Source organism: Phlebotomus papatasi, chromosome 2 (genome assembly GCF_024763615.1).
Source record: "Phlebotomus papatasi isolate M1 chromosome 2, Ppap_2.1, whole genome shotgun sequence".
NCBI classification, from domain to species: domain Eukaryota; kingdom Metazoa; phylum Arthropoda; class Insecta; order Diptera; family Psychodidae; genus Phlebotomus; species Phlebotomus papatasi.
In genome coordinates this window covers 82501239-82523949 of record NC_077223.1, presented here as the reverse complement: position 1 = coordinate 82523949, position 22711 = coordinate 82501239, and the positions used below count along the sequence as shown (strand labels likewise).

The window sequence follows — 22711 nt, the reverse complement described above, 5'->3', positions numbered from 1 at the left end:
TTTATAGCACCGTTGTCAGACAAAAAGCGCGCGAAAAGCATTTTCATACATTTTTATTGGATTTTGAGGGAAAATCAGCAGAAAATCTACATAATCGCCTTCAGTCCAGTACAGAAGTCCCAGGCAAAGCCCCACTGTGCATTAATCCAGCGACTTTGTCCTATCTAATCGCATTTTAACTGCAAAATATAACCAATCTCACGCATACTGTTGCACAATTTGCCAAGTTTAAAGGTCAAGGAAGTACAGTAAAAAAAAGGCAACAGAGATTACACAATGAGAGATGATAGTGCTCTGCGCGTAGTAAGTATATATAAATAAAATTATACATTATCTAAAATTGGTTTGTGGTGGGTGATTTGCGTGATTGTATTTGAGTGATGATTCTCCAGACAGAAAGAGCCGCATTTGTAAATTAGGCACATTTGCTTGACCTTGGTGAAGAGATTTCTCTTCCAGTGTACTCTTGCATAATTCCATTTAGTTGTCCAATAACATTCCTAAATAAACAATGGATTGCGATGTGAGTGATGTTTTGAGGGGGAATTTTGGTGGAAAACAGAGCAGGAAGGCTGTTTTTCCCAGGGGATTTGTCGGTTCTAACCTCAATTTTTTGTCCTTCCAGTGCCTTCCAATAGCCGTGGGGATCACAGCAGTTATTGCTGGAATAGTTTTGTACAAATTCTGGTACAAGAGCGCGAGCAAGGGCAGTTCCAAGGGTAAGGGAGGGAAGCCAGCGAAGTTAAAGACTCTCCTAGATCCCAATGAGAAGTACCTGCTGCCACTGATTGAGAAGGAGGAGATCAGTCATGACACAAGGCGCTTCCGGTTTGGCTTACCATCGAAACTACACGTCCTGGGCCTTCCCATTGGCCAGCACATCAATCTCTCAGCGACAATCAATGATGAACTGGTCATTAGGGCCTACACTCCAGTCTCCAGTGATGAAGATTGTGGATTTGTGGACCTTGTAATTAAGGTGTACAAGAAAAATACCCATCCCAAGTTCCCCAATGGCGGAAAGATGTCCCAACATCTCGATGCCATGAAAATCGGCGATACAATTGCCTTCCGTGGCCCATCCGGGAAGCTTCAGTATTTGGGAAATGGTGCTTTCAGTATTAAAAAGATCCGAAAGGATCCCCCAGTCAATGTGCAAGTGACCAAATTGAATATGATTGCCGGAGGAACAGGTATTACTCCCATGCTCCAACTCGTTCGGCATATTCTAAAATCCTCCACTGACAAGACCGAGATTGCTCTCCTATTCGCCAATCAGACTGAGAATGACATCCTCCTGCGGGATGAACTGGAGCATTTTGCAGCTCAGCATCCGGATCAGTTCAAAATTTGGTACACCCTGGACTCTACACCAACTGGTGAGTGAGAAATCCTCCCTTCTTTGTTTTTTTTTTCCAGATTCTCAGAAAATTGCTCTAATAATTCCTCCAAATTCTAAAAACATTTTGGAGGTCACATAAAATTGCTTTTCATATCACGAGAAATGATAAAGGAAATCTCTCTCATTTGCAAACAATATAAAATTTCTTAACACTGAATATGAATGTTTACGAGGTTTTATTTAATTTTTTTTTGTGGGAAAAATGGGGGGAAAATCTTGCTAATCATGCTTTATATAAAAATTAATAATAACTGGAAGCCACTGGTTTGGATGAAAGGCATGTTTTTTTGTCTATTGAGAAATTCGAAGGGGGAATTTGCATAACAAAATATATTTTTTACAGAATTATTTAATTCATTTCCACCTAATTAACCCAAATTTTGAAAGAGCTTCAGTTTTAATTATTAATTCAGAGATGCGCGAATTGAAAAACCAGTCGATGAAGAGCAGGAAAACTCGCATTACTAAATCTCCTCTTATGCCTTAGACACACTTACGACTTAAGCCGAGAGACGACTTAGTGGAAAATGATTGAAATGTAGTTTGTCCATTATTTCTAATATAATTACGCTAAGCCGTCTCTCGGCTAATCCTCAGGTCTGTCAAGGCCCTTACGTCATCAAATAGTTAAATACGGAAAATTTGAGGTTATGTCGGACCTAACCATTAAAAAAATTAACAGATATTTTTTATGGAAGATTTTTTTTAGAGCAAAGGCGTGCAAGAACCGTTGAAACCTAATAAACGTCAAATAAACATGTACGTCAATGGTCAAAACGCTACCAGAACAAACTAGTTTTGACGTTTATTCGGTTTTCAACGGTTCTTGCACACCTATGTTTTAGAGATACCTTGTAGAGAAATGTTTAAACAAAATACAGTAGACTCTCGCTAATTCGGCTCCTTTGAGGTCAGGCTACTTTTTAATTCGGGCGGCAGTTAAATTCGAAAAAAGTTTGTTGACATTTTTCAAGTTCGATTATGATTATCAAATGAAGAAAATATGCTCAAATTTGCCATAATTTGTCTTAGCTATGATGTTATTTTGCATTATTAAGATGTTTTCATGAAATTTATAATAGCAATGAGCATGTAAACTCAATTATGTGAATGCAGATGCACAAAAAATCGTTGCATTTCAAACAATTTTCTGCCCGAATTTCTCTCTAATTCGGGTGACATTTCGGTCCCAAATGCCCGAATTTGAGAGAGTCTACTGTATAAAAAAGGAAAACTTAAGTGAAAGTTCTTAATATTTTATATTCTTTAATTTCTAACCTAAAAAAAACACAAATTATTTTTAAAATATTACGGGAGTATTTGTTTGAGTTCTATCAGAAGAAATTTACAAACTACAGTGAACTTAGAAAATTTCTTTTTATAAAATATTTTCCAATTTGAGGTTATACATAACCTAAAATTTTACATCTTAAATGCATCAACCAAAGGGGAATCAGACTAATAGAAGTTTGAATTATATGAGGAATTCTCTTATTTATTTAAAAAGGTATTTGACGAAAAAATTGGTTATGTTGAATATAACCTTTAGACTTTGAGTAAGAAAACAAATTACAAAAATTTTTCAAGCATAAGCCTCTGACATTTTTGTCATTTTAAGAAATGAAGTGATTTACAGTAGAATCGCTAATTCGGCTCTTTTAAGACCGGGCTACTTTTTAATTCGGGCAGCAGTTAAATTTGAAAAAAGTTTGTTGACGTTTTTCAAGTTTTATTATGATTATCAAATGAAACAAATAAGCAGAAATTTGCCATGGTTTGCCTAAGTTTTGATATAATTTTGCATTATTAAGGGATTTTCATGATATTTACAATGTATTTCAGTACGTAAACTTGATATGTGCATGCAGATGATGATGATGATGATGATGAAGATTATTATTTATTTATGCAGCGGCAAATTGCCATATATGCATATAAAAATCAGGTACAATTGAAGACTACAATTCAGTAACAATTCTAGCTATACCTGTGTAGAAAAAGTAACTTAAATGTCTAAATAAGAATAACAATTTGTACGTGATAATTAAATCCAAAAAAAAAGAACATAAAGAGAAAGAGAAAAAAAATTTAAATTAATGAAACACTGCAAAAAGGCTAACGTTGCTTACCAATGCGATTTTAAATTAAATCGTTAAATTTGTAGCTCTTATGAAAAGAGCAACTTTAGCGAGATTGACTATATTATTTCCGAGTAACTGTTTCAAATCCATGTCAAACTTAAAACTTTTAAAATTTTTCTTTTTAATCCATAAAAGTATTTCATTTAACCTTAAAATACTTAAATCTATTGAAGAAAATAAAAAATAAGCCGTAGTGATCTTCTTTTTGAGGTTAGGGCACACATTTGTTCTTAAATATTTATCATGCCCAATATTTATCTAAAAAATTACTTAATACACAAAGATCTTCCAAAAGTTTCCGTGAAAAGAGCAAAACTTTCCAATATTCGCAGAAAATATCACAAAAAAAATAAATAAAAGATTCTAAAACCGTACAAAAAGAATTAACCACAAAATGATCTTAAGAAAAGTAAAAAGAATCGCAAAAATTAATAAAATAAAAAAAATACAATAGTCATAAAGGATTTCTTCAATCGTAAGAAAAAATCATAAAATCGGTAATAACAAAACTACACGGTAAAAAATTTCGGCACATTTTGTTCCAAAAATTAGCTAGTCCACGGACACCATAATTTTTGGCACAATCTTGTTCATTTTACGAAACTCAAAAAGATAATCAATATTAGTAACGAATTTATTCCAAAACGTAGCTCTCGTCCATGGACACCCAAAATTTTTGGAATAAATTTGTATCTTCTAGAAGAAACAAAAATATACCCAATATTAGTAACGAATTTGTTCCAAATTTTGATACAGTAGACTCTTCGATATCCAGCACTTCGATATCCGGGTGACAGCTGCCAAACACTGGCGGTTGATATATTCAAAATTATTTTCACTAAACATGAAGTTTGTCCAGAGTGAATTAAAGTATTATTAACATTGTATCGAAGTTTTTAATACATAATTGTGATAAAAAATGAAACATAAGCACACCATGAAGAAAATTCTCTTTTTCTTTGTCAGACAGAAAATAAATTCACACTGCACAAAATAGAAAAACCGTTGATCATTCAAAAAACCTAAATGTCATTTTGTCCCCCAGTCAGCCGGATATCGAAGAGTCTACTGTATTCAAAGAAGAAACCCCTTTCAGAACAGATCACACCGGAAACCGAGCACAATCCGTACCAAGAATATTCCCTCGGCATAATTTTCAGTTTTTCTGACTCTCAATAATATTTACTAATAGTATTTAGCTTATAAATACTAATAAACAATAAATATTAAAATTAAAAGATTAGATCAGTTTTAGAATGTGGGGCTACTTTTGCATTTTTGTCCAGAAAGCTCATTTTTGAATGAACCTCAAATTATAAATTTTTTAGCCCAGATATTTTCTCAAATATTGTTTAACTCTTTCGTCTCCTTTGGGACACTGGGTATCCATGGAAACAACAATTTTTTTTAGACTATCTAGAATCGATAAAAATCCGATTCTTCGGGATAAGTACAAACTATAAGGATGTCCAAATCTAGAATATTTTTTGCAGGATCCTAATTAACTCCTGAGCTTAGATATTTTCGGTCAAAAATCGTGAATTTTCGATTTTCTGCTTCCTTGCAGATATTATGACTTTTTTTTTGATATTTCTAGACCAGAATAAGGAAAAACCTCTCTGGGCCAATAAGTATGATAACTAACAATTACAGATTACATAAAAATCGAAAAACAACTTTTTCTTAAATTTTCAAAAAACTTGTTCAAACTTTATCGATAATATTGGCTTTGGGAAAATTGAAGTTTGTATCCTTTGCGTTCTTTTGGGGACGAGAGTACCCTTGAGTTTTCCAATTTCCCAGAGGAGGAAAAAATTCTTTCTCTGTAAAAGTATCATATTTTACCACTAAGACTTACAATAAAGTGAGTTTTACTGAAATTCATTCGCTGGATATGTTGTGGTTTGGAAAGGGTTAAAACTGTTCTTAGATATAAATACGAAACTATTTCAGTCAATAGAACTGAATATTACAGCGTTTTCCGTGTCCAAACCAGGTGTATTTAAATTTACGAAGGGTGTATTTAATGTTTTGAACGTTAGTGTAATTTTGAAAACGTTTTGAAAGTGTCTATAATGGAGAGTTCCATTGAATTTTCAGAGGAATTTTCCAAAAAATCCGCGAATTTTCTTATAAATTCTCTGCTGAATTCTTGATGCAGAATGATCATAGAATTATGTGGATTAAAAACGAAAACCGGACATTTCGTTCAAATGCAAAAAATACCGTTGAATCCTTATTAATGATTTTGTTTACCAAATCCAAATATTAAAAGGGTTATATCTTTGCTATATATCCTATATAGTGGTATCGGTTGGGTCATTGTTTACAAGTGTAATCTTCGAACTTTTCGATAGAGGCGCTAGTATCTCTGCTTCGGCCCGCTGGGCTATGAAAGGGTAAATAAATTTATCTTAAATTTAGTTACACTTTCAACAAATCTTGCAATATTAAAAAAAAACAGTTCAAATTAATTTATGAATAATTAATCTTAATATCCCGAAAACGCGTCTTTCAATTTTTTTTCATATTAGGATCTGCTTTCTTAAGTATCTAAAAATGTCACTGGGACATTTCTAATACAAAATAATATAATGCCGAATTTTCAATGTTAAAGGTCAAATCGACTCTACACAAAATATAATGTCATAAAATTGTTCGTAATGTTTGAAAACCTTCTAAAAAATCCGTAAAAAATGTACTTTTTTACATTGTTCGTAATATGACAACTTGACGAGCATTTAAAAAAAATCGCTAAAGATCCACTAAAATCAGCAAATTTTTTCCCAAAAATTGCTAAGTATTCAATTAAAACCGCAAAAATATTTGCATAAAATCGTTTAAATTTCTAAAAGTAAATTATAAAAAAATTCAAAAAATCTTCAGAATTGTAGAATTGTTAATAATTTTCTAATAATAATATATACATATATATTTTTAGAGAGAGATTTTAAAACAGTGCAATAATCAATTTTTATTAAAATACTACTAATATTTTTATTATTTATTTTATGAGAGATTACCGAGATGAACTTCGACCAAGTTTGAGCTCGATCAGGGAATACTTTTCTTGCGCAATTTCAATATAAAACCTTTTTTTTAATTTTTTCAGATTGGAAGTACAGCAAGGGCTTTATTAATGACGAAATGATCAGAGATCATCTCCTGCCTCCATCAGATTCAACCATCGTTCTCATGTGTGGACCTCCTCCCATGATTACCTACGCCTGCATCCCCAACTTGGACAAACTGGGATTCAATCCCGAACTTCGCTTCGCCTATTAAAACTTCCATCCTTTTCATTCAATCACCTTTTTCAGGCACTAATTCAGTGATTCTTTTTATTGGTAATTTTTTTAAAAAAAAAGTTATTACTACACTAAAAAAATGGACGGAATTAGTCGGACGTTTAGAACTTTAGACCTTTCCTTGAGATGTGTAAACCTAATTGAAGCTCAATAAATGCCACAGAATGAAAATTGTAGTCCCTGCGATGACTGCCAGTGAGAGGCTGATGGAAGGCGAGGAGTTGCATCTGTGATCCAGGAAGCAGAAGCAAAAGGTGGTACTGTCGAAGTGAGTTCGATGGACATCCAGCTCCCGAATGCTGTTGTTAACGTAGTGACCGAGACGGACATCCTTGGCAGCCGGTCGACAGCCTTCATACCTGTCTGCTGGGATGTCCGTCCTGAAGGCCCGGAGGGAGCTGAAGCAGTCCCTAATTACAGTCTCGCTAGTGCCTGTCTTTTCGATCACCTTCATGCAGATGTCATCATCTTCTGGGCACTGTTCCCCCAGGTATCCAATCCCGCGCCAATTGAAGTCATACAGGCCACATCCGGGAGTGGCTGAAGTACAGCGATAGCACCAGATTCCAGATGCTACGGGGAGAAAAATGCACAATAGGCTTGTCTTTTGGAAAGGGAAAGTGTCTAGTTACCTTTATGGAATGTAGCCAGGCAAAAGAGAATACCAAAAACCACCTGGGAATGCATTTTCTGGCAGGATTTTTGTAAATTGAGAAAACCAAAACAAACAACGCCCTCGATGACAACTTTATAGCACGACTGGCATGCAAAAATGCATGACAGTGAACTGGCATGAAAACTCGCATGACAGCGACAGCGGCGGCGGTGTGCTGGCATGTAAACTTGCATGAGGGATTTAAAATTCAAATCGCAGCTGGTTTTTGGGATTCTCATTCTAAACATCGTGGATCGTGGCACAATTTTCGCAAAAAAACTTATTAAAAGGCCATTAAATTGTTCAAATTTTTAGCTGTGAGAAATTTCTTACTGCTTAATTTCGACAGATTCTAAGACAAAATTGACATAAAGGTCCTTCCAATCTTGTTTTTTTTAGATAGTAGAACTTTCCCTCATTGCAATATCTGTGACTTCTTCCAAAACAATCGCCATTTCAAAACAATTCCCTCACTCCGGAAAACATGTCTTTTGTGATAAAATTCGCCAAAGGAGTCCGGAATCACTGGAAAAAGTCCACTTTTGCCGCGGCCCTGGTCACATATGGAGCCTCTTATGCCAATGACAAGGCCAAGTAAGATTAAAATCCAAGGATTTCTTGCCACTTTCCCGCTGACATAACCTTACTTTGTTAATTTCAACAGGATCAATAAATTAATGAGGGAATACTGTCTGGAAGCTTCAGTTTCCGGAGATGCCACTGCTTCTGTTTCCCAGCCACCCAAGAGAGTCCTAGTTTTGCTGAATCCTGCGGCGAACAGACGCTCAGCAGAGGAAACATTCAAGAAATACTGTGAGCCTATTCTCCATTTGGCAGGATTTCTTGTAGATATCGTCAAGACGGATTCTGAAGGACATGCCAGGAGGCACATTGAGCAGCTGACTAGTTTTCCGAGTGCCATAGTTGTGGCAGGAGGAGATGGAACGCTGTCAGAAGTAGTGACAGGGATGATGAGGAAGATTGACAGCAATGAAGCTTGTCCTATTGGGATTCTTCCAGTTGGACGAACAAATGCTTCCTGTGCTGAAGATTTCCCGCGTCAGAAGCAAAATCGGGTGGAGGAGGCTCGTCAATTGGCTGAAGCTGCCATTTCTATTGTCCGGGGGAATGTGGCCAGGAAAAATGTGATGAAAATCGAGGTTGTATCAACAGAAGAGGAGGAATACCGACGCCCGGTTTATGCTGTGGGATCATTTCAATGGGGAGCTTTTAGGGATATCTTGTCCCTGAGGGATCAGTATTGGTATACTGGTCCTTTCAGGGAGTACATGGCATTCCTGGTCAATTCCTTCAGTTCCCGTCCGACATGGGAATGCGAAGCTGATATCAGGTACACTCCTCCCTGCACCGGATGCAGGAATTGCGGGGTTACTGCGAAGAAGCCCAATGTCCATGAAGGTAGATGGTGGACTAGATTTCTTCCCAGAAACACGGTAAACTTAGCTCCTGGAAATGATTTCTCGAAGGTAGTTAATGAAATGTGCTCGAAGGAATTTGTAATTGAAGGGAAGCACTCTGAAGTGATTATCCAGACAGCTCCAGAGAGTCTACGGATGAAACTCGCAGAGTTAGAGGATTCTGCTTTTAGTTATATTCTGAAGAGCTGGAAGAGATTGCGGGGAATTGAAGTGGACAGTACGGCTGGGAAGGAACCTATTGAAGCAAGAACTGTTCAAATCCTTCCAGGAAATGAAGATAATCCTCCCAAGGACAAGTACTATGCCATTGACAATGAAGAATACGATGTGAAACCCATCAAAATAACCCTTCTTCCTCGTGCTATCAATATGTTTTCTCCAGAAGTCGCAAAATAAATCTTGATTGTAACTTACGAGTGTTTTATTTCTTGTTTTTCGTTAGCAATCTTCTTTTGCTTACAATCATTGAGCAGTGATGGTCTCGCTCAAAAACTTTCGAATTTGATTCAGTTGATTCAGTTCAATTAATTTTAACACCGGATCTTGGTGTTCTTGAAAAGAAAAGTAGAGATTCCGAGTAAATTCCTTCCTCGTACCATAGAAGTAAATCTACAATCTCCTTATCCTTCAACAGTGAAGGTGGTTTTGCGCACCAAATCAATTCATCAACTGACATAGTGGGAAATCTGATCAAGTATATCAATGGTCCAAGCTTCTTCCTCATAATTTCACAAAGCATTTTTCCTTCTACATCTTTCACCTGAAGTAACATCATCTTGATTATTGCATCATACAGAGCATATTCTCTGCAAGGTAGACACGGGGACTCGAGGATAATTTTCAGGATGCGCATGTGATCTTCTGTGCAACTTAAACGGGGAATAACTGTCAGTGGATTTTCTACACACAGTATGGTAATATGATCCATGACGCATTTTAGTTCAAATTTCTCAACAAACTCAAAATGATCAGTCAGGTTTGTCGTATCGATGAAATGCAGTAGAAACGTCAAAACTGCATTGTGCAGCCCATAAAAGAAGTACTTCTTTGCAACGTAAATGATTTCTATGTAATTGTCCTCGAATATATCGAGACCACCATTAGGGGAAACTGGGGTACCACCAAACACTTTTGAAAGATGCGATTTTGACTGAATTTCCTAAGAAAACTGTGAGTTTTAGAAAAATGTTGCTTACCCCATGTTATAGCCTTGGGTATAGCCTGCTTATTAATGTATACAAGGCTGATGTAAAACAATTCAATTTTCCGTAAAAAGGAAAATTGTGTCATCATGCATTTTTCGCTTTTTTCCAACCACCCGGGGTACCACCAAACACTTTCTGGGGCACCAAAAAACACCGCTTTTTCTCACCTATTGAAGTTATTTTGGGCATTCACAACAACTCTTAATTATAAAGAATGTATTGAAAATGTAAATAATTCTCAAAAAAGCACTGCAAAATTTAGAATGAGTGACCAAAATAGCAAAAAACTAAAGCACTGCACACCGAACATATTTTTCAATGGATTTTTCATCATTTTGACAACATTCGACTTCTGAATGGAAAGCAGCGCCACTAAAATCGTGGCAAACACTATACCTAAAGTTCAAATTTTGCGCGCTCTTCTGATTATTTGTAATAAAATCGAGAAATCATTCGTCAATCTTTGATTAAAATCATTTAAGAATCATTAAGAATCATTTAATGCAAAATTGGGTTCTCGAAACTATATTTCTCTTGAGTCTTAATTGAAAATCCCATGAAAGGGATATGCATGTCAGAAATCGAACAGAGAGGGAGATGAAGAGTGAGAAAGATAAGAGGAAAAATTTTGCCATTCATGCTACGCTCGCGACATCTGCAATTGTGAGAAATTTGCTTGTTTGTTGGTGCCCCAAACTCTGTTTTGTGATGGATTTTATATTCTTTTAAAAAAATGTGAACATTAATTTCATTAGGGGAAACTGGGGTACCACCAAACACTTTTGAAAGATGCGATTTTGACTGAATTTCCTAAGAAAACTGTGAGTTTTAGAAAAATGTTGCTTACCCCATGTTATAGCCTTGGGTATAGCCTGCTTATTAATGTATACAAGGCTGATGTAAAACAATTCAATTTTCCGTAAAAAGGAAAATTGTGTCATCATGCATTTTTCGCTTTTTTCCAACCACCCGGGGTACCACCAAACACTTTCTGGGGCACCAAAAAACACCGCTTTTTCTCACCTATTGAAGTTATTTTGGGCATTCACAACAACTCTTAATTATAAAGAATGTATTGAAAATGTAAATAATTCTCAAAAAAGCACTGCAAAATTTAGAATGAGTGACCAAAATAGCAAAAAACTAAAGCACTGCACACCGAACATATTTTTCAATGGATTTTTCATCATTTTGACAACATTCGACTTCTGAATGGAAAGCAGCGCCACTAAAATCGTGGCAAACACTATACCTAAAGTTCAAATTTTGCGCGCTCTTCTGATTATTTGTAATAAAATCGAGAAATCATTCGTCAATCTTTGATTAAAATCATTTAAGAATCATTAAGAATCATTTAATGCAAAATTGGGTTCTCGAAACTATATTTCTCTTGAGTCTTAATTGAAAATCCCATGAAAGGGATATGCATGTCAGAAATCGAACAGAGAGGGAGATGAAGAGTGAGAAAGATAAGAGGAAAAATTTTGCCATTCATGCTACGCTCGCGACATCTGCAATTGTGAGAAATTTGCTTGTTTGTTGGTGCCCCAAACTCTGTTTTGTGATGGATTTTATATTCTTTTAAAAAAATGTGAACATTAATTTCATTAGTAGACACATAAATATTATCCCAAAACATGTAGGAAAGTACTGGTGCAGTGAAATTTGATGTAACTTATTTCAGTTTTATTTTCCAGGTAGATATATAATTGACTAAAATTATCAAAATCTCGCAATTTTGCGAAAAAAGATTCTTATTTCTAAACTACTTGAACTCTGTGGATCATTCTTTTTCTGGACAAGCATCCCTATAGTATCTATGATTTCATGTAAGTCTCATTCTCTGAAATCTTATACTTATTTAAAAAATCGCAGTGTTTGGTGGTACCCCTGTTTGGTGGTGCCCCAGTTTCCCCTATAGAAGTAATCTATTACGATCTCAAATATCTCAAATGATATATCCGTGATCACTATTCTTTCATTTTCCCCATTAAGCTTACTAAGAAACTGTTTTTCAAACACTTCGCTTAAATTCATGAGTTTTTTCTTTTCGGCAAGCAATAGCGCCCCACCGCTGTTTGGAAATACAAACGTTACATCTGGGTTATTTCCGTAAATTCTGCGTTCGACGCTCGTTTTAGAAGCACCTGAATGTTCCATCATGCTTGGCTTCTTCCTTTTCCTTAAAAGAACATTTTAATTAGGGCGAGTAAAAATTTACTTTGAAACACCAACAATCAGTGTTTTTCTTACTTATTTCCTTGAACTTTCTTTTTTTTTCTTAATTTTCTTCAATACGCCTTCTTATCGCCACGCGTTTCTACACAAACTCAACGAAAATATACCGGAAGTTTATAGATTTGGGACATTTTCTACCTTTGGGACAGAAATTACCCGGCTGGAATTAAAGTCTCATATTATAATCACTTAAAAATAAGTACTAATACTGCTGTATTAGTCGTTCTCATCTCTCCAAGAAGTTTTTCCACAAGAATGACTTCACATTGAATGAATGTACTAGAAATACTTGAGATAGAATGTTCATATTTTTGGATTAGTTTCGTACATATTAATAGATGAATTTTTTGAAAAGAATTTTTTTTATCCATTATGGAGGCGCGGGGAGCCGCCCTCAAACACGCGCCTTAACGGTCACTGAATTTAAATTCGGTACATTAATTCATTACAAACCCTATTGACTTAGATAGAGTAACTACCCAAGAAAATACATTGGCAACCAAAATTCAAATCAGGAAAAAGAGGAAAAAGGATGAAGGTCAATTATGACAAATTCGATGGGATGTCGAATTTTCCGTCGGCCATTTTGAGCAAAATTTTTGCATGATTTCACGCGAAGCAAGAAAAGAATAACAAAATGTATTCCCATCTCTGTCGGGCTATTTTTTCCAAGTAATTGAAGGACTAAAGTAACTAAAAATCCATTTCCGACAGAAATTGTCATTTCAATTGCCCTGGAATAAATCATCTAAAAATCACTCAGTTTGCGTATGATGTATAATACCATGGTAAGGAATGGGTTAATTCCCAGTAGCGGCTGGAATTTTCTGCACTCTCTGGCTTACGACTTCCTTATAGCATTATACTTTCCTCCTTCCCTAAAGTACTGGACACACTTACGACTAAAGTCCAGAGACGATTAAGCTCGTTCATAGCCAAGTCAGTTCCTGACACACTACAAACGAGGCTTAGCATTTTCTGGCACTCACAAAACATATCTTTCATGGGTTTTTATGCAGATATTTCTACTAAAATAAACTAGTAGTCCTTTAAAAATGAAACTACTTATAAATTTACTTCACAATTCACGTATAACAACAATAATTATTCACTAGAATAGCTAAAATTGGCTTAAGTCGCGAGTTAGCTTCCACCTCACAAATAATTGTAATTAACAATAATTATTGGACGTGTATTGAGACATGATATTACAAATAGTTTCATTTTCAGAGGAGTATTAGTGCATTTCAGTAGAAATATCTGCATAAAAACCCAGGAAAGTTATGTTTTGTGGTGCTAAGCCTCATTTGTAGTGTGTCAGGAACTTGGCTATGAACTAGTTTAGTCGTCTCTGGACAGAAGTATGTCCAGGGCATTATAAATGTTTGAATTTCAAATTCTAACTGAAAAAATACGTAGAAACAGTTGATATTGACTTAATTTTGCCTTTACAATAATTAAAGAAATAGGGTAAGTGTGCCAAATTCCGGCATAGTTGAATGCAAGCATCAAAGTCTCAAGTTTGAAATGTAATATTTTAAATACAAATTGATTTTTTTATTCTTTCTTTTGTAAGAGTGTTGCTTGGAACCTTTTAAAGAGTTTACGGTCTTTATTTACTCTAAAATCATTCTTAATACATTTTAAAATGAATAAAAATGTAGACATAGCTTTGGTGCCCTATTTCGGCCACCTTCATTCTCATAGTTCCTTGCCCTTCGGGAATTTTTCCAATATCTTTTTCACGTCATCTCGTTTGTCGAAGCTACATTTTTTGTTATTCTTTTGCATTGTATAATCTCTAGAGTACGTAAAATCTAAAAGTTCATGGAAATTCGAGGAACAAAAAAAATGTCCGAAATTGCAAGCTGGCCGGAATTTGGCACACTTACCCTAAAAACAAATTGAGCAACAACTGGTTTTATGGTTTTGCAGGATAAACTTAAATGTGGACTTCGCTGAAATGCGAGCCCTTCACTTCTTTGAGCCAACACTACGTTTACTTCTCCCTCCAGCTTTCAGAAAAAGTTGCAACAGTCGTCATCAATTTGAAGTGATTGCAGTTCTTCCACTTCTACCATAAATCGGATGTCCCGTCAAATGCCCTGTACTTGAGAATCTGCTGTACGTCTTTTTATCTCTTATATGCTTTTAACTGACTGCAACTATTTTTTTTTAATGCTCATAAAATTCTTGTTCCCATAAATTAAGGAATGGCTTGAATCCTTTTGAATCAAGATTCTACATACCACCAACAAGACGGTAAAAATTAGCATACTTGATAAAACTTGATTTTGTTTATCACTTTTTTCAAGATTTTAATATCACTTGATTTTATTAATGTACTTTTAATTTCTCAAAGCATAATATTACTTTTTGATAACTAATAAACATTTTCACTGACTAACGGATTTTTCTGGAGGTAAACCGGGTAAACCCCCTCCCAGGGAATCAAAACTCATGGTCCCAACATCAAGGAATGGATTTAACTCTTTCGTCTCTTTTGGGACTGTAGTACCCAAAGAAGCATATGCATCTTCTATCAAAAACAACGTTTTTTAATTATTCAGAATTGATAAAAATCCGATTCTTGTGGATGATTACCATGATTACAAACTATAAGGATGCCCAAATGTAAGATATTTTTTGTAGGACCTCAATTAATTCCTGAGCTTAGATATTTTTGATTAAAAATTGTGAAATTGGCTTGCAGCATATGCTGCGGTCCGGAAAGAGTTAACTCTTTCCGGACCGCAGCATATGCTGCAAGCCAATTTCACAATTTTTTAATCAAAAATATCTTACATTTGGACATCCCTATAGTTTGTAATCATCCAAAAGAATTGAATTTTTCTAAGTTCTGAATAATTAAAAAAAAACACTTTTTCACTGAATATTCATATGCTGCTTTGGGTACTCAGAGTCTCAAAAAAGACGAAAGAGTTAATCCTATTCATCCTATTATACCATGATACCACGTACCGCCGATAAGATGGTAAAAGTTAGCATCCTTGGTAATCTTGATAATACTTTAAGTTTTCTCACTTTTTCTTGAACTTCGTTCACTTTTTTCTTGATTTTTCGGAGGAGCACAGCCCGCTCTCCTGGGCACCCTGTCTACTCGATGTCGAAAGAGAGAATGTAATTTATGATCGCTCCAATATTTTGTTTGCATAATGCTTGGAAGAAAAGGCAAAACGTTTGTTCTTTAATTCACATGATTTTTATTTATTTATTTGCTTTGAATCCATTTCTTTTTAATAGGTTTAATAGTAACATTAAATCAATAGATGTTTTGCCGATTTCTTGGTATTCTTGAGAAACAAAGCAAAGTTTCCGTAAAGACTTGTAACTTTGACCAAAGTTGAAAATCCACGATCTCCTTATCCTTCAGCAGAGATGGTGGTTTGGCGCACAAAATCAACTCATCAACTGACATTGTGGGAAATCTTATCAAGTATATCAATGGTCCAAGCTTCTTTCTCATAATTTCACCAAGCATTTTCTTCGATTTGCCTCGCAGTAACTCCTGCAACTGACCTTTCATCGTTTCTATTATTGTGTAATAGAGAGTATATTCTGTGCAAGGCAAAACCGGAGACTCGAGGATAACTTTCAAGATGCGCATGTGATCTTCTGTGAAAGTTATATGCTGAATAACCTTCAAAGGATTTCTTATGCAAAGTATGTTAATGTGATCCATGACGCTTTTTAGTTCAAACTTTTCTATGAACTCAAAATGATCAGTCAGATTATCAACATTGATAAACTCCAGTAAAAACTCTACGACTTTGTTGAGCAAATCATAATAAAAGTATTTCTTGGCAGCGTAAAGGATTTCCAGATAATTTTTTTCGTAGATTTCGATGGAACCATCATAACTGAACTCAATCATCATACTGAATATCTCAAGTGATATATCCTTGATCACTATTTTCTCATTTTCCCTATTGAGCTCGCTGAGGATTTGCTTCTCAAATACTTCGCTTATATTCACGAGCTGTTCTTTATCAGCAAGCAAAAATGTCCCCCCATTGTCCGGAAATTCGAATGTTATTTTTGGGGTTTCCCCGAGAGATTTGTGTTTAGTACTCAAAGTTTCCGAAGCACCTTTTGTATCTGCCACATCTGCCATCTCTGCCATGCTAAAATTTTACCGTCTTTTTCTTTAAAATCTAAAATTAGGACATTTCTAAAGAAATACTTACTTTGAGATAAAATAATCAATGATTTTAACTTATTTCCCTTATGGATTTTCTTTATTTGATGGGAGAGACAGAATTTGTTACCGTCGGCGTCGATGCCTTTTCTGAGAATTTACAAACCGGATTTGGGACATTTACTTATAACTTTTGGGACAGATATACCCGGCTGGAATGATTTATCTACATATTTCAAGTTTAATAAGAGATCACATGTATAATACCAATTCCTAGGGAGAAGTGGGGTACCTTTGAAATTGATATTTTTCACCTATTTTTAAATAAAATTGAGCCTTATCGTGAAATAATTTAGGTGCACAAACAGATTGAGAAACTAAATTACATTATGATATGGCTCAGTTCCACTTAAACATAGGAGAAAAATCCCAATTTCAAAGGTGCTCCACTTTCAAAAGTATATCCCACTTCCCCTTACTTATAGGGATAATTGTTCATTTTTACATAGGAAATCAAGTTTTTCCAATATTCAATAATCGTTGATTTTGTTCGCATTTAACCCTTTAAGGACGAGAACCTTTCCGCTGAGCGAAATTCAACGAAATCAAGTTTTTTCCTCGATATTTTAGCCTAAATAAGAGATTTACGGTTAAAAAGAAATTTTCCCATCCTTAGGAGTCCTGGAAAACTATGGGTCATATATGACCCAATTATCCTTAAAGGTAAAAAAGCACAAAATTTTCCAGACGTCTAGCTTACTCGTTTGCGCTGTTATTTTTGAAAGATAAATAACTTGAATATATTTGTAATAATAAAAAAATATTTAGAGTACAAATAAAAATTAAAACGATCAAAAATTAATTTTAAAAAATCTCATTCAATTTTTGGTCTCAAAGACTCTTGAAGACTTGTACACAAAAACAATAATTTTTATGAAAAAATGTATTATTTACTTCATTTTTAATTTTTATGATATTCATTGAAATAATTGCGAGTACTGGTAACACAAAGATAAATGTCGCATGGCTCACAAATACAATTGGTCTTATAATCCTTTTTTTCTGATAGCACCATGTGCACCTCAGTTTTCTTCGAAACATGTTTGATGGTAATGGGGTTTGATGGTAATGTTACTTGTCTCTGGGAATTTCAGACGTACAGTTGCACATTGCTGTGGATCTGGGAGTTCTTCCGGAGTTGATGCGTTTTCGATGAAGACTTCAAAGTTCACTTCATCCACGTCTTGTTCCAATTATATTATGTCGCTTTCGTTCAGGACAAGATTGTCGGCATCATCGCTATCTTCCAGGCATAATATGTGGATAATTTCGGGTTCATTGATCATGAATTTTTTTTCCATTTTTGAAGTCATGTACAAGAGTAAAAAGTTATGAATTTACAACATTTACGCAAAAGGCGCAGAAGTATCTCATAAATTATCAAAATATTACCTTCTTCTGTCAGTATTGCACTGGGAAATCTCAGCTAAATTATATTATCGCACACAATATTACACGAATAATTAACTATTTTGCGTACACATAATCAAAAACATGAAACAGTCTAACCTCAAATCTTCGAAAATCCACTAGAGACAAATTCGGTGTTTTTTTACCTTTAGGGACAATTGGGACATATATGACCCATGAAAATTATGAAGCTTTCTTGAAAATACCAATAAACTATAATTTTTACTTTGTTCAGAAATATTATGTAGTTATTATAGTTTCTAGTCCCAAGAGGTTTTTGCTTAAAAAAAATTCGAAATATTAAAAATATTAAAATTCAAGCTCCAACGTGAAAATTCGTTATTTTTGAGCTGAAATATTTTTTTAGCAAATAGCTGGAGATTTTCAAAAAATATCCTAGATTCCTACATCTTTCTACTTCGTGATTATGTACAAACATTAGAAAGAAATAACTTCAGGTAGTCAGGAAAAATTATTTTCTATATGGGTCACGGGTGACCCAGTCGTCCTTAAAGGGTTAAAAATTTCCCCACGCAGGTAATACAAAAGTCATGGCGGATTCTCTAAGCTCATCTTTGCCCTACATATTTTGAATTCCAAGAAAAATTTTGAAAACAAGTCAGTAAAGGAAAATACGATTTTATTGAACAAGCAAAAATTTAAATTCCAGTCTGTCCCTCAACGTACTTATCGTCTGAGATCCATTGCATGATCCCTAGGGAAGTTTCTGCATCACACCAAACCACAGCTAGGATGAAGGCCTCCACGAGGCCCAGAAGAGCACCAGCTATCACATCTAGGATGTGATGTCTGTACATCAGTAGCCTGGACAAGCAGACAGCTGCAGCCCAAGCGATGAGTGGAGGCCAGAAGATTAGAGGCACTGGAGAGAGAATAGTGAAGAAAGTGGCCATAAAGACTGCCCTAGAAGCATGTCCGGAAGGGAAGCTGAATTTATCCGGACCAATACTGAAGATATCATCATTGACGGTTGGTCTGCGTCTCCTAGTGGCTGCCTTAACACACGCTATGATTACAATATCAATTAGCAGGCCAAAAAGGAGGTTTATCTGCATCTCATAGAGCTCAGGATTGTCAATCAGCCAGGTGAGAATGAACCATAAAACCAGAATAACAATGCCATGACAAGAGATCTAAAAGAAAAAAAACTCAGTACAAATTTAATGTGTTTCACAAATATCGCGCAAAATTACCTCAAGGAGCTTTGAATGGGTCTTCAGAGATCTCATTGGCAGAAAATTCAGCATAAAACTGTGGATAAAAACAGCCCATTTAGAAGGTAATCTCATGGCCTTTGAACTTGACTCTCACCTCACGAAACGTTTTGTGAGCTCAACATCAACGGCCAGAATCTTCTCCAGAAGAGGTGGCAACTGGCGTTTCTCCTCCAGGCGGGTCTTTGGATTTATCTACAACACATTCTCATCATCAGTATTTGCATTTTATTACTTATCTGGGCATAAATCCTCACATTGTCCCCCATTGTTTCAGCTCCCTGATCAGTCGATGAATCACTTTACTAAGCCCCTTTAAGCACTTTTTGCACAGAAATTCACAATCGGCAGACCAAGAAGCGATTCCTTTAGGGTTACGTAATTATCAATTAGGCATTTGAGGTATTATTAATAATGTGTAACCTTTTTATTGGGGCTCAGGCGCGATTTTTATTATTTTTTGGTGATCTAGCAAAACTAACGCGTTCTTCGTGAAATAGCCCCCGGGAAAGCGACTTCAGCGCCAAATTAATCCAACGGATTTTCATTACAAGTACTTCCAGTCCGTTCCAATCATTTTCCAGTCAATACACTGAAAAAAATAATAATACAACAGAGAATTTTGACTAAATCTTTCACTAATTTTGAAAAAAAAACACTGATATAAAAAAAAACACGAAGTTAATCAGGATCAGGCAGTCATAAAGTTAAAAAACATATTTTTTCTATTAAAAAAATGGCTTAATGTATTTATGCTGGGAAAGAAAGTTTTCTAGATAAAAATCAGTGATAAGCCCCAGATATGAGGATTAGCCGAGAGACGGCTTAGCGTAATTATATTCGAAATAATGGGTTAACTGCATTTCCATCACTTTCCACTAAGCCGTCTCTCGGCTTAGGGCCTTGACAGACATGAGGATTAGTCGAGAGAGGGCTTAGCGTAATTATTAGAAATAATGGTCAAAGTGCATTTCCATCATTTTCCACTAAGTCGTCTCTCGGCTTAAGGCGTAAGTCGTCTAGGGCATTAAGTCTTAAGTCTCTCTAGGTCTAGGGCATAAGTTTATGAAAGCTGAGATTCTATAAAAAGCAACCTCGAAATTCTTGCGACTAGGCTTCCGAGGCTTCCGTTTGTTTTTTTTTTGTTGGATAATTTTTGCATCATCAATATTAGAGATAATGTTTAGCTTTGCCTTTGAAAATCAGGTAAAATTTTCTGGAAGGCTTGAAGTTAGGATGTTCTCATCTGAAACAATGTTTTTGTTATCACGGCTATTACATACAACTGATACTCGAAGTATTTTTTTTTTGTTGATATTTTTACATTAAAGTAAAAAGAAAACAAATGAAAACTGTTTAACATTTTAGTTCTTTTAGTTTAGTTCTTTTAGCTGCTTAAAGATTGGAGAAGAAGATCTGGAAGAAGAGTGAGGTTTTTGAGCCAATATTCTAGAGAGAAAGTCGACCGAGGTTATTCACGAGGTTATTCACCTTGAATTAAAGAAATTCCATGTATCGGCAGAGGCTTTTTAATATATTTCACGCTGGCCATACAGCTGTTGTTGAGAATAGAGCCCTGCGTACGGCTACGTGCATGTAATGCGCGCAAGCTGATTTTCCACGCCGCAGCAGCACAAATTTTTTTTGTGCGCGCAGCAGCAAAAGTTTTCATGCGCGCAGCATTTAACTTTTCTCATTACTTATATTCTTTACATTCTTTTTTCTTGAGGAAAAAGTCTGTCATTTGGAATCACTTTTGTTAATTTCATGTTATACTCAGATTTTTAATGCGTAAAATTACATATATATTACTATAATTCAAATTTGAGTAATGCTCTGACAAAAATTGGACGCAAATAGTGGAAAGTGCCCATACTATAGAATGAAGTCTAAGATTTGCAATCCTTTCGTAATTTACACACAAATCAAAGCTATTTTCTACTACAGCAAGAAATGTCTTGCTTATTAGGTTCATAAACCTACCACAAGCAATTCTTGGAAATCCTTAGATTTTCCTCAGGAGGATAATAAAAATTCAGTGACGATTTTTATAATATAATGGTTGGGTCAGGTCCTAATCTTATTTATACCACAATTTAAGTGAATTGAAACGGTACTCAAGAAAAAACTAGTTTGCGGAATCTTCGTTTTTTTCCATTTTGTTTTTTTTTACACTTTTGTATTTCCCAGTTTCTCTTTTAAATCTTTGTCTTCGGTAATTTTTGTTTTTTGGAAATCTTGTCTTTCATATATTTTAAACAAGTATATTTTATTAAATTAAATAATGAAATCACATTGGTTTTTTTTTTAAGATTTTAGTTTCGTACTTCAGGGCAATGGGAAATTTACTGTTTTGGAAAATTATCAGTATCGTCTGTCGGGGTAAAAGGAAATTTTCTGTGTTTTGGGAAGTTTTTAGTTACGTCCTTTGGGGCAAAGGGAAATTTTCTGTGTTTTGGGAAGTTTTTAGTTTCGTTCTTTGGGGTAAAGGGAAATTCTCTGTGTTTTGGGAAGTTTTTAATTTCGTCCTTTGGGGCAAAGGAAAATTTTCTGAGAAAATGGAACTTTTTGGAAAGTTATAAAATTGTAAGTTATAATTGTGGAAAATATATGAAAAACAAGATTTCCAAAGACAAAGTTTCCAAAGACAAACTGGAATAAACAAAAGTGTAAAAAACAAAATGGAAAAAACGAGGATTTCCGATCCCGAAAAAACTACAGTAGGTGTCAATAGTTTGTTGCCTAATGCACGTTTAAGAAAACAAGTGGAAAAAATGATAGAAAAAATACTTTTTCAAATTTTTCTTTTTGTAAATGAGTTCCGTGTAATCCGTAGATATTATATATATTTTTCAAAAAAAAATAATTAATTTTATTTCATATCAAAAATAATTGTTTTCTAAAAGCTTGTCATTTTTGGAAAATCAAAAGTTTGTTGCCTCATTTAAAAAACCAATTTAAAATGGTCAAAACATCAACTTAATGTAAACCGATTACATTTTGAACTTATGTCATTTGAGAGGCAAATGTTGGGGAACTACGAAAATTATGTTGCCGGCCGTGTTGCTCAGCTGTCAGTGACAAGATAGAATATTTTCCAAAACATTTTAATTGTTTTCAAATTAATTCAAAGATTCTTAGTGATTTTGTGCGATTTGAGTGATTTTATCAATAATAAAAAATACAGTAGAGTCTCGCTATAGTCCATATTTGGTTCCAGATTTGACACTTGGGTCGCACTATAGTCCATGTTATTTTTTAAAATTTTCAACGATTTTTAGTATTGAAATTGCTCGACGGCTTCCACTTTCTTTGCGATTGTGGTACTTGTCCTCGCTCTCTTCATTATGGATCACAATTATCACAACTACTCAATAAAGTTTGCCAAAAATATTAAAATGATTATGAAAACATTGCACGTCGCGTACTAAAAAACATTACCTAACTCAAAATCAGTGC

At 34.9% G+C, this 22711-nt stretch overlaps 5 protein-coding genes across 6 annotated transcripts; 2 read left to right on the top strand and 3 right to left on the bottom strand.

Annotated features, from left to right (window-relative positions):
* The first annotated feature begins 3 nt into the window (after positions 1–3).
* Positions 4–7022, top strand: LOC129804677 (NADH-cytochrome b5 reductase 3). 2 transcript variants are annotated; one of them, XM_055852213.1, is made up of 3 exons: positions 4–303; positions 626–1379; positions 6656–7022. In XM_055852213.1, the coding sequence occupies exons 1-3, from the start codon at positions 277–279 to the stop codon at positions 6826–6828; spliced, it is 954 nt and encodes a 317-aa protein (XP_055708188.1). In that variant the 5' UTR covers positions 4–276; the 3' UTR covers positions 6829–7022. The 2 variants fall into 2 exon arrangements, with proteins under 2 accessions (XP_055708188.1, XP_055708189.1); XM_055852214.1 differs by having other exon boundaries at positions 276–523.
* Positions 6832–7610, bottom strand: LOC129804686 (uncharacterized). The gene is made up of 2 exons (XM_055852227.1): positions 7484–7610; positions 6832–7424 (listed from the first exon to the last, which is right to left on the bottom strand). Exons 1-2 carry the CDS (start codon positions 7536–7538, stop codon positions 6988–6990), a joined length of 492 nt encoding a protein of 163 aa, XP_055708202.1. The 5' UTR covers positions 7539–7610; the 3' UTR covers positions 6832–6987.
* Positions 7611–7727: 117 nt separating this feature from the next.
* On the top strand, positions 7728–9358 carry LOC129804673 (acylglycerol kinase, mitochondrial). Its single transcript, XM_055852203.1, has 2 exons — positions 7728–8100; positions 8171–9358. The coding sequence occupies exons 1-2, from the start codon at positions 7991–7993 to the stop codon at positions 9339–9341; spliced, it is 1281 nt and encodes a 426-aa protein (XP_055708178.1). The 5' UTR covers positions 7728–7990; the 3' UTR covers positions 9342–9358.
* A 6233-nt stretch (positions 9359–15591) lies between these two features.
* LOC129804679 (BTB/POZ domain-containing protein 2-like) lies at positions 15592–16705 on the bottom strand. Its single transcript, XM_055852217.1, has 2 exons — positions 16597–16705; positions 15592–16533 (listed from the first exon to the last, which is right to left on the bottom strand). Exon 2 carries the CDS (start codon positions 16530–16532, stop codon positions 15672–15674), a length of 861 nt encoding a protein of 286 aa, XP_055708192.1. The 5' UTR covers position 16533; positions 16597–16705; the 3' UTR covers positions 15592–15671.
* Positions 16706–18640: 1935 nt separating this feature from the next.
* On the bottom strand, positions 18641–19782 carry LOC129804682 (polyisoprenoid diphosphate/phosphate phosphohydrolase PLPP6). The gene is made up of 4 exons (XM_055852220.1): positions 19510–19782; positions 19350–19447; positions 19232–19289; positions 18641–19171 (listed from the first exon to the last, which is right to left on the bottom strand). The coding sequence occupies exons 1-4, from the start codon at positions 19519–19521 to the stop codon at positions 18677–18679; spliced, it is 663 nt and encodes a 220-aa protein (XP_055708195.1). The 5' UTR covers positions 19522–19782; the 3' UTR covers positions 18641–18676.
* Positions 19783–22711: the final 2929 nt, after the last annotated feature.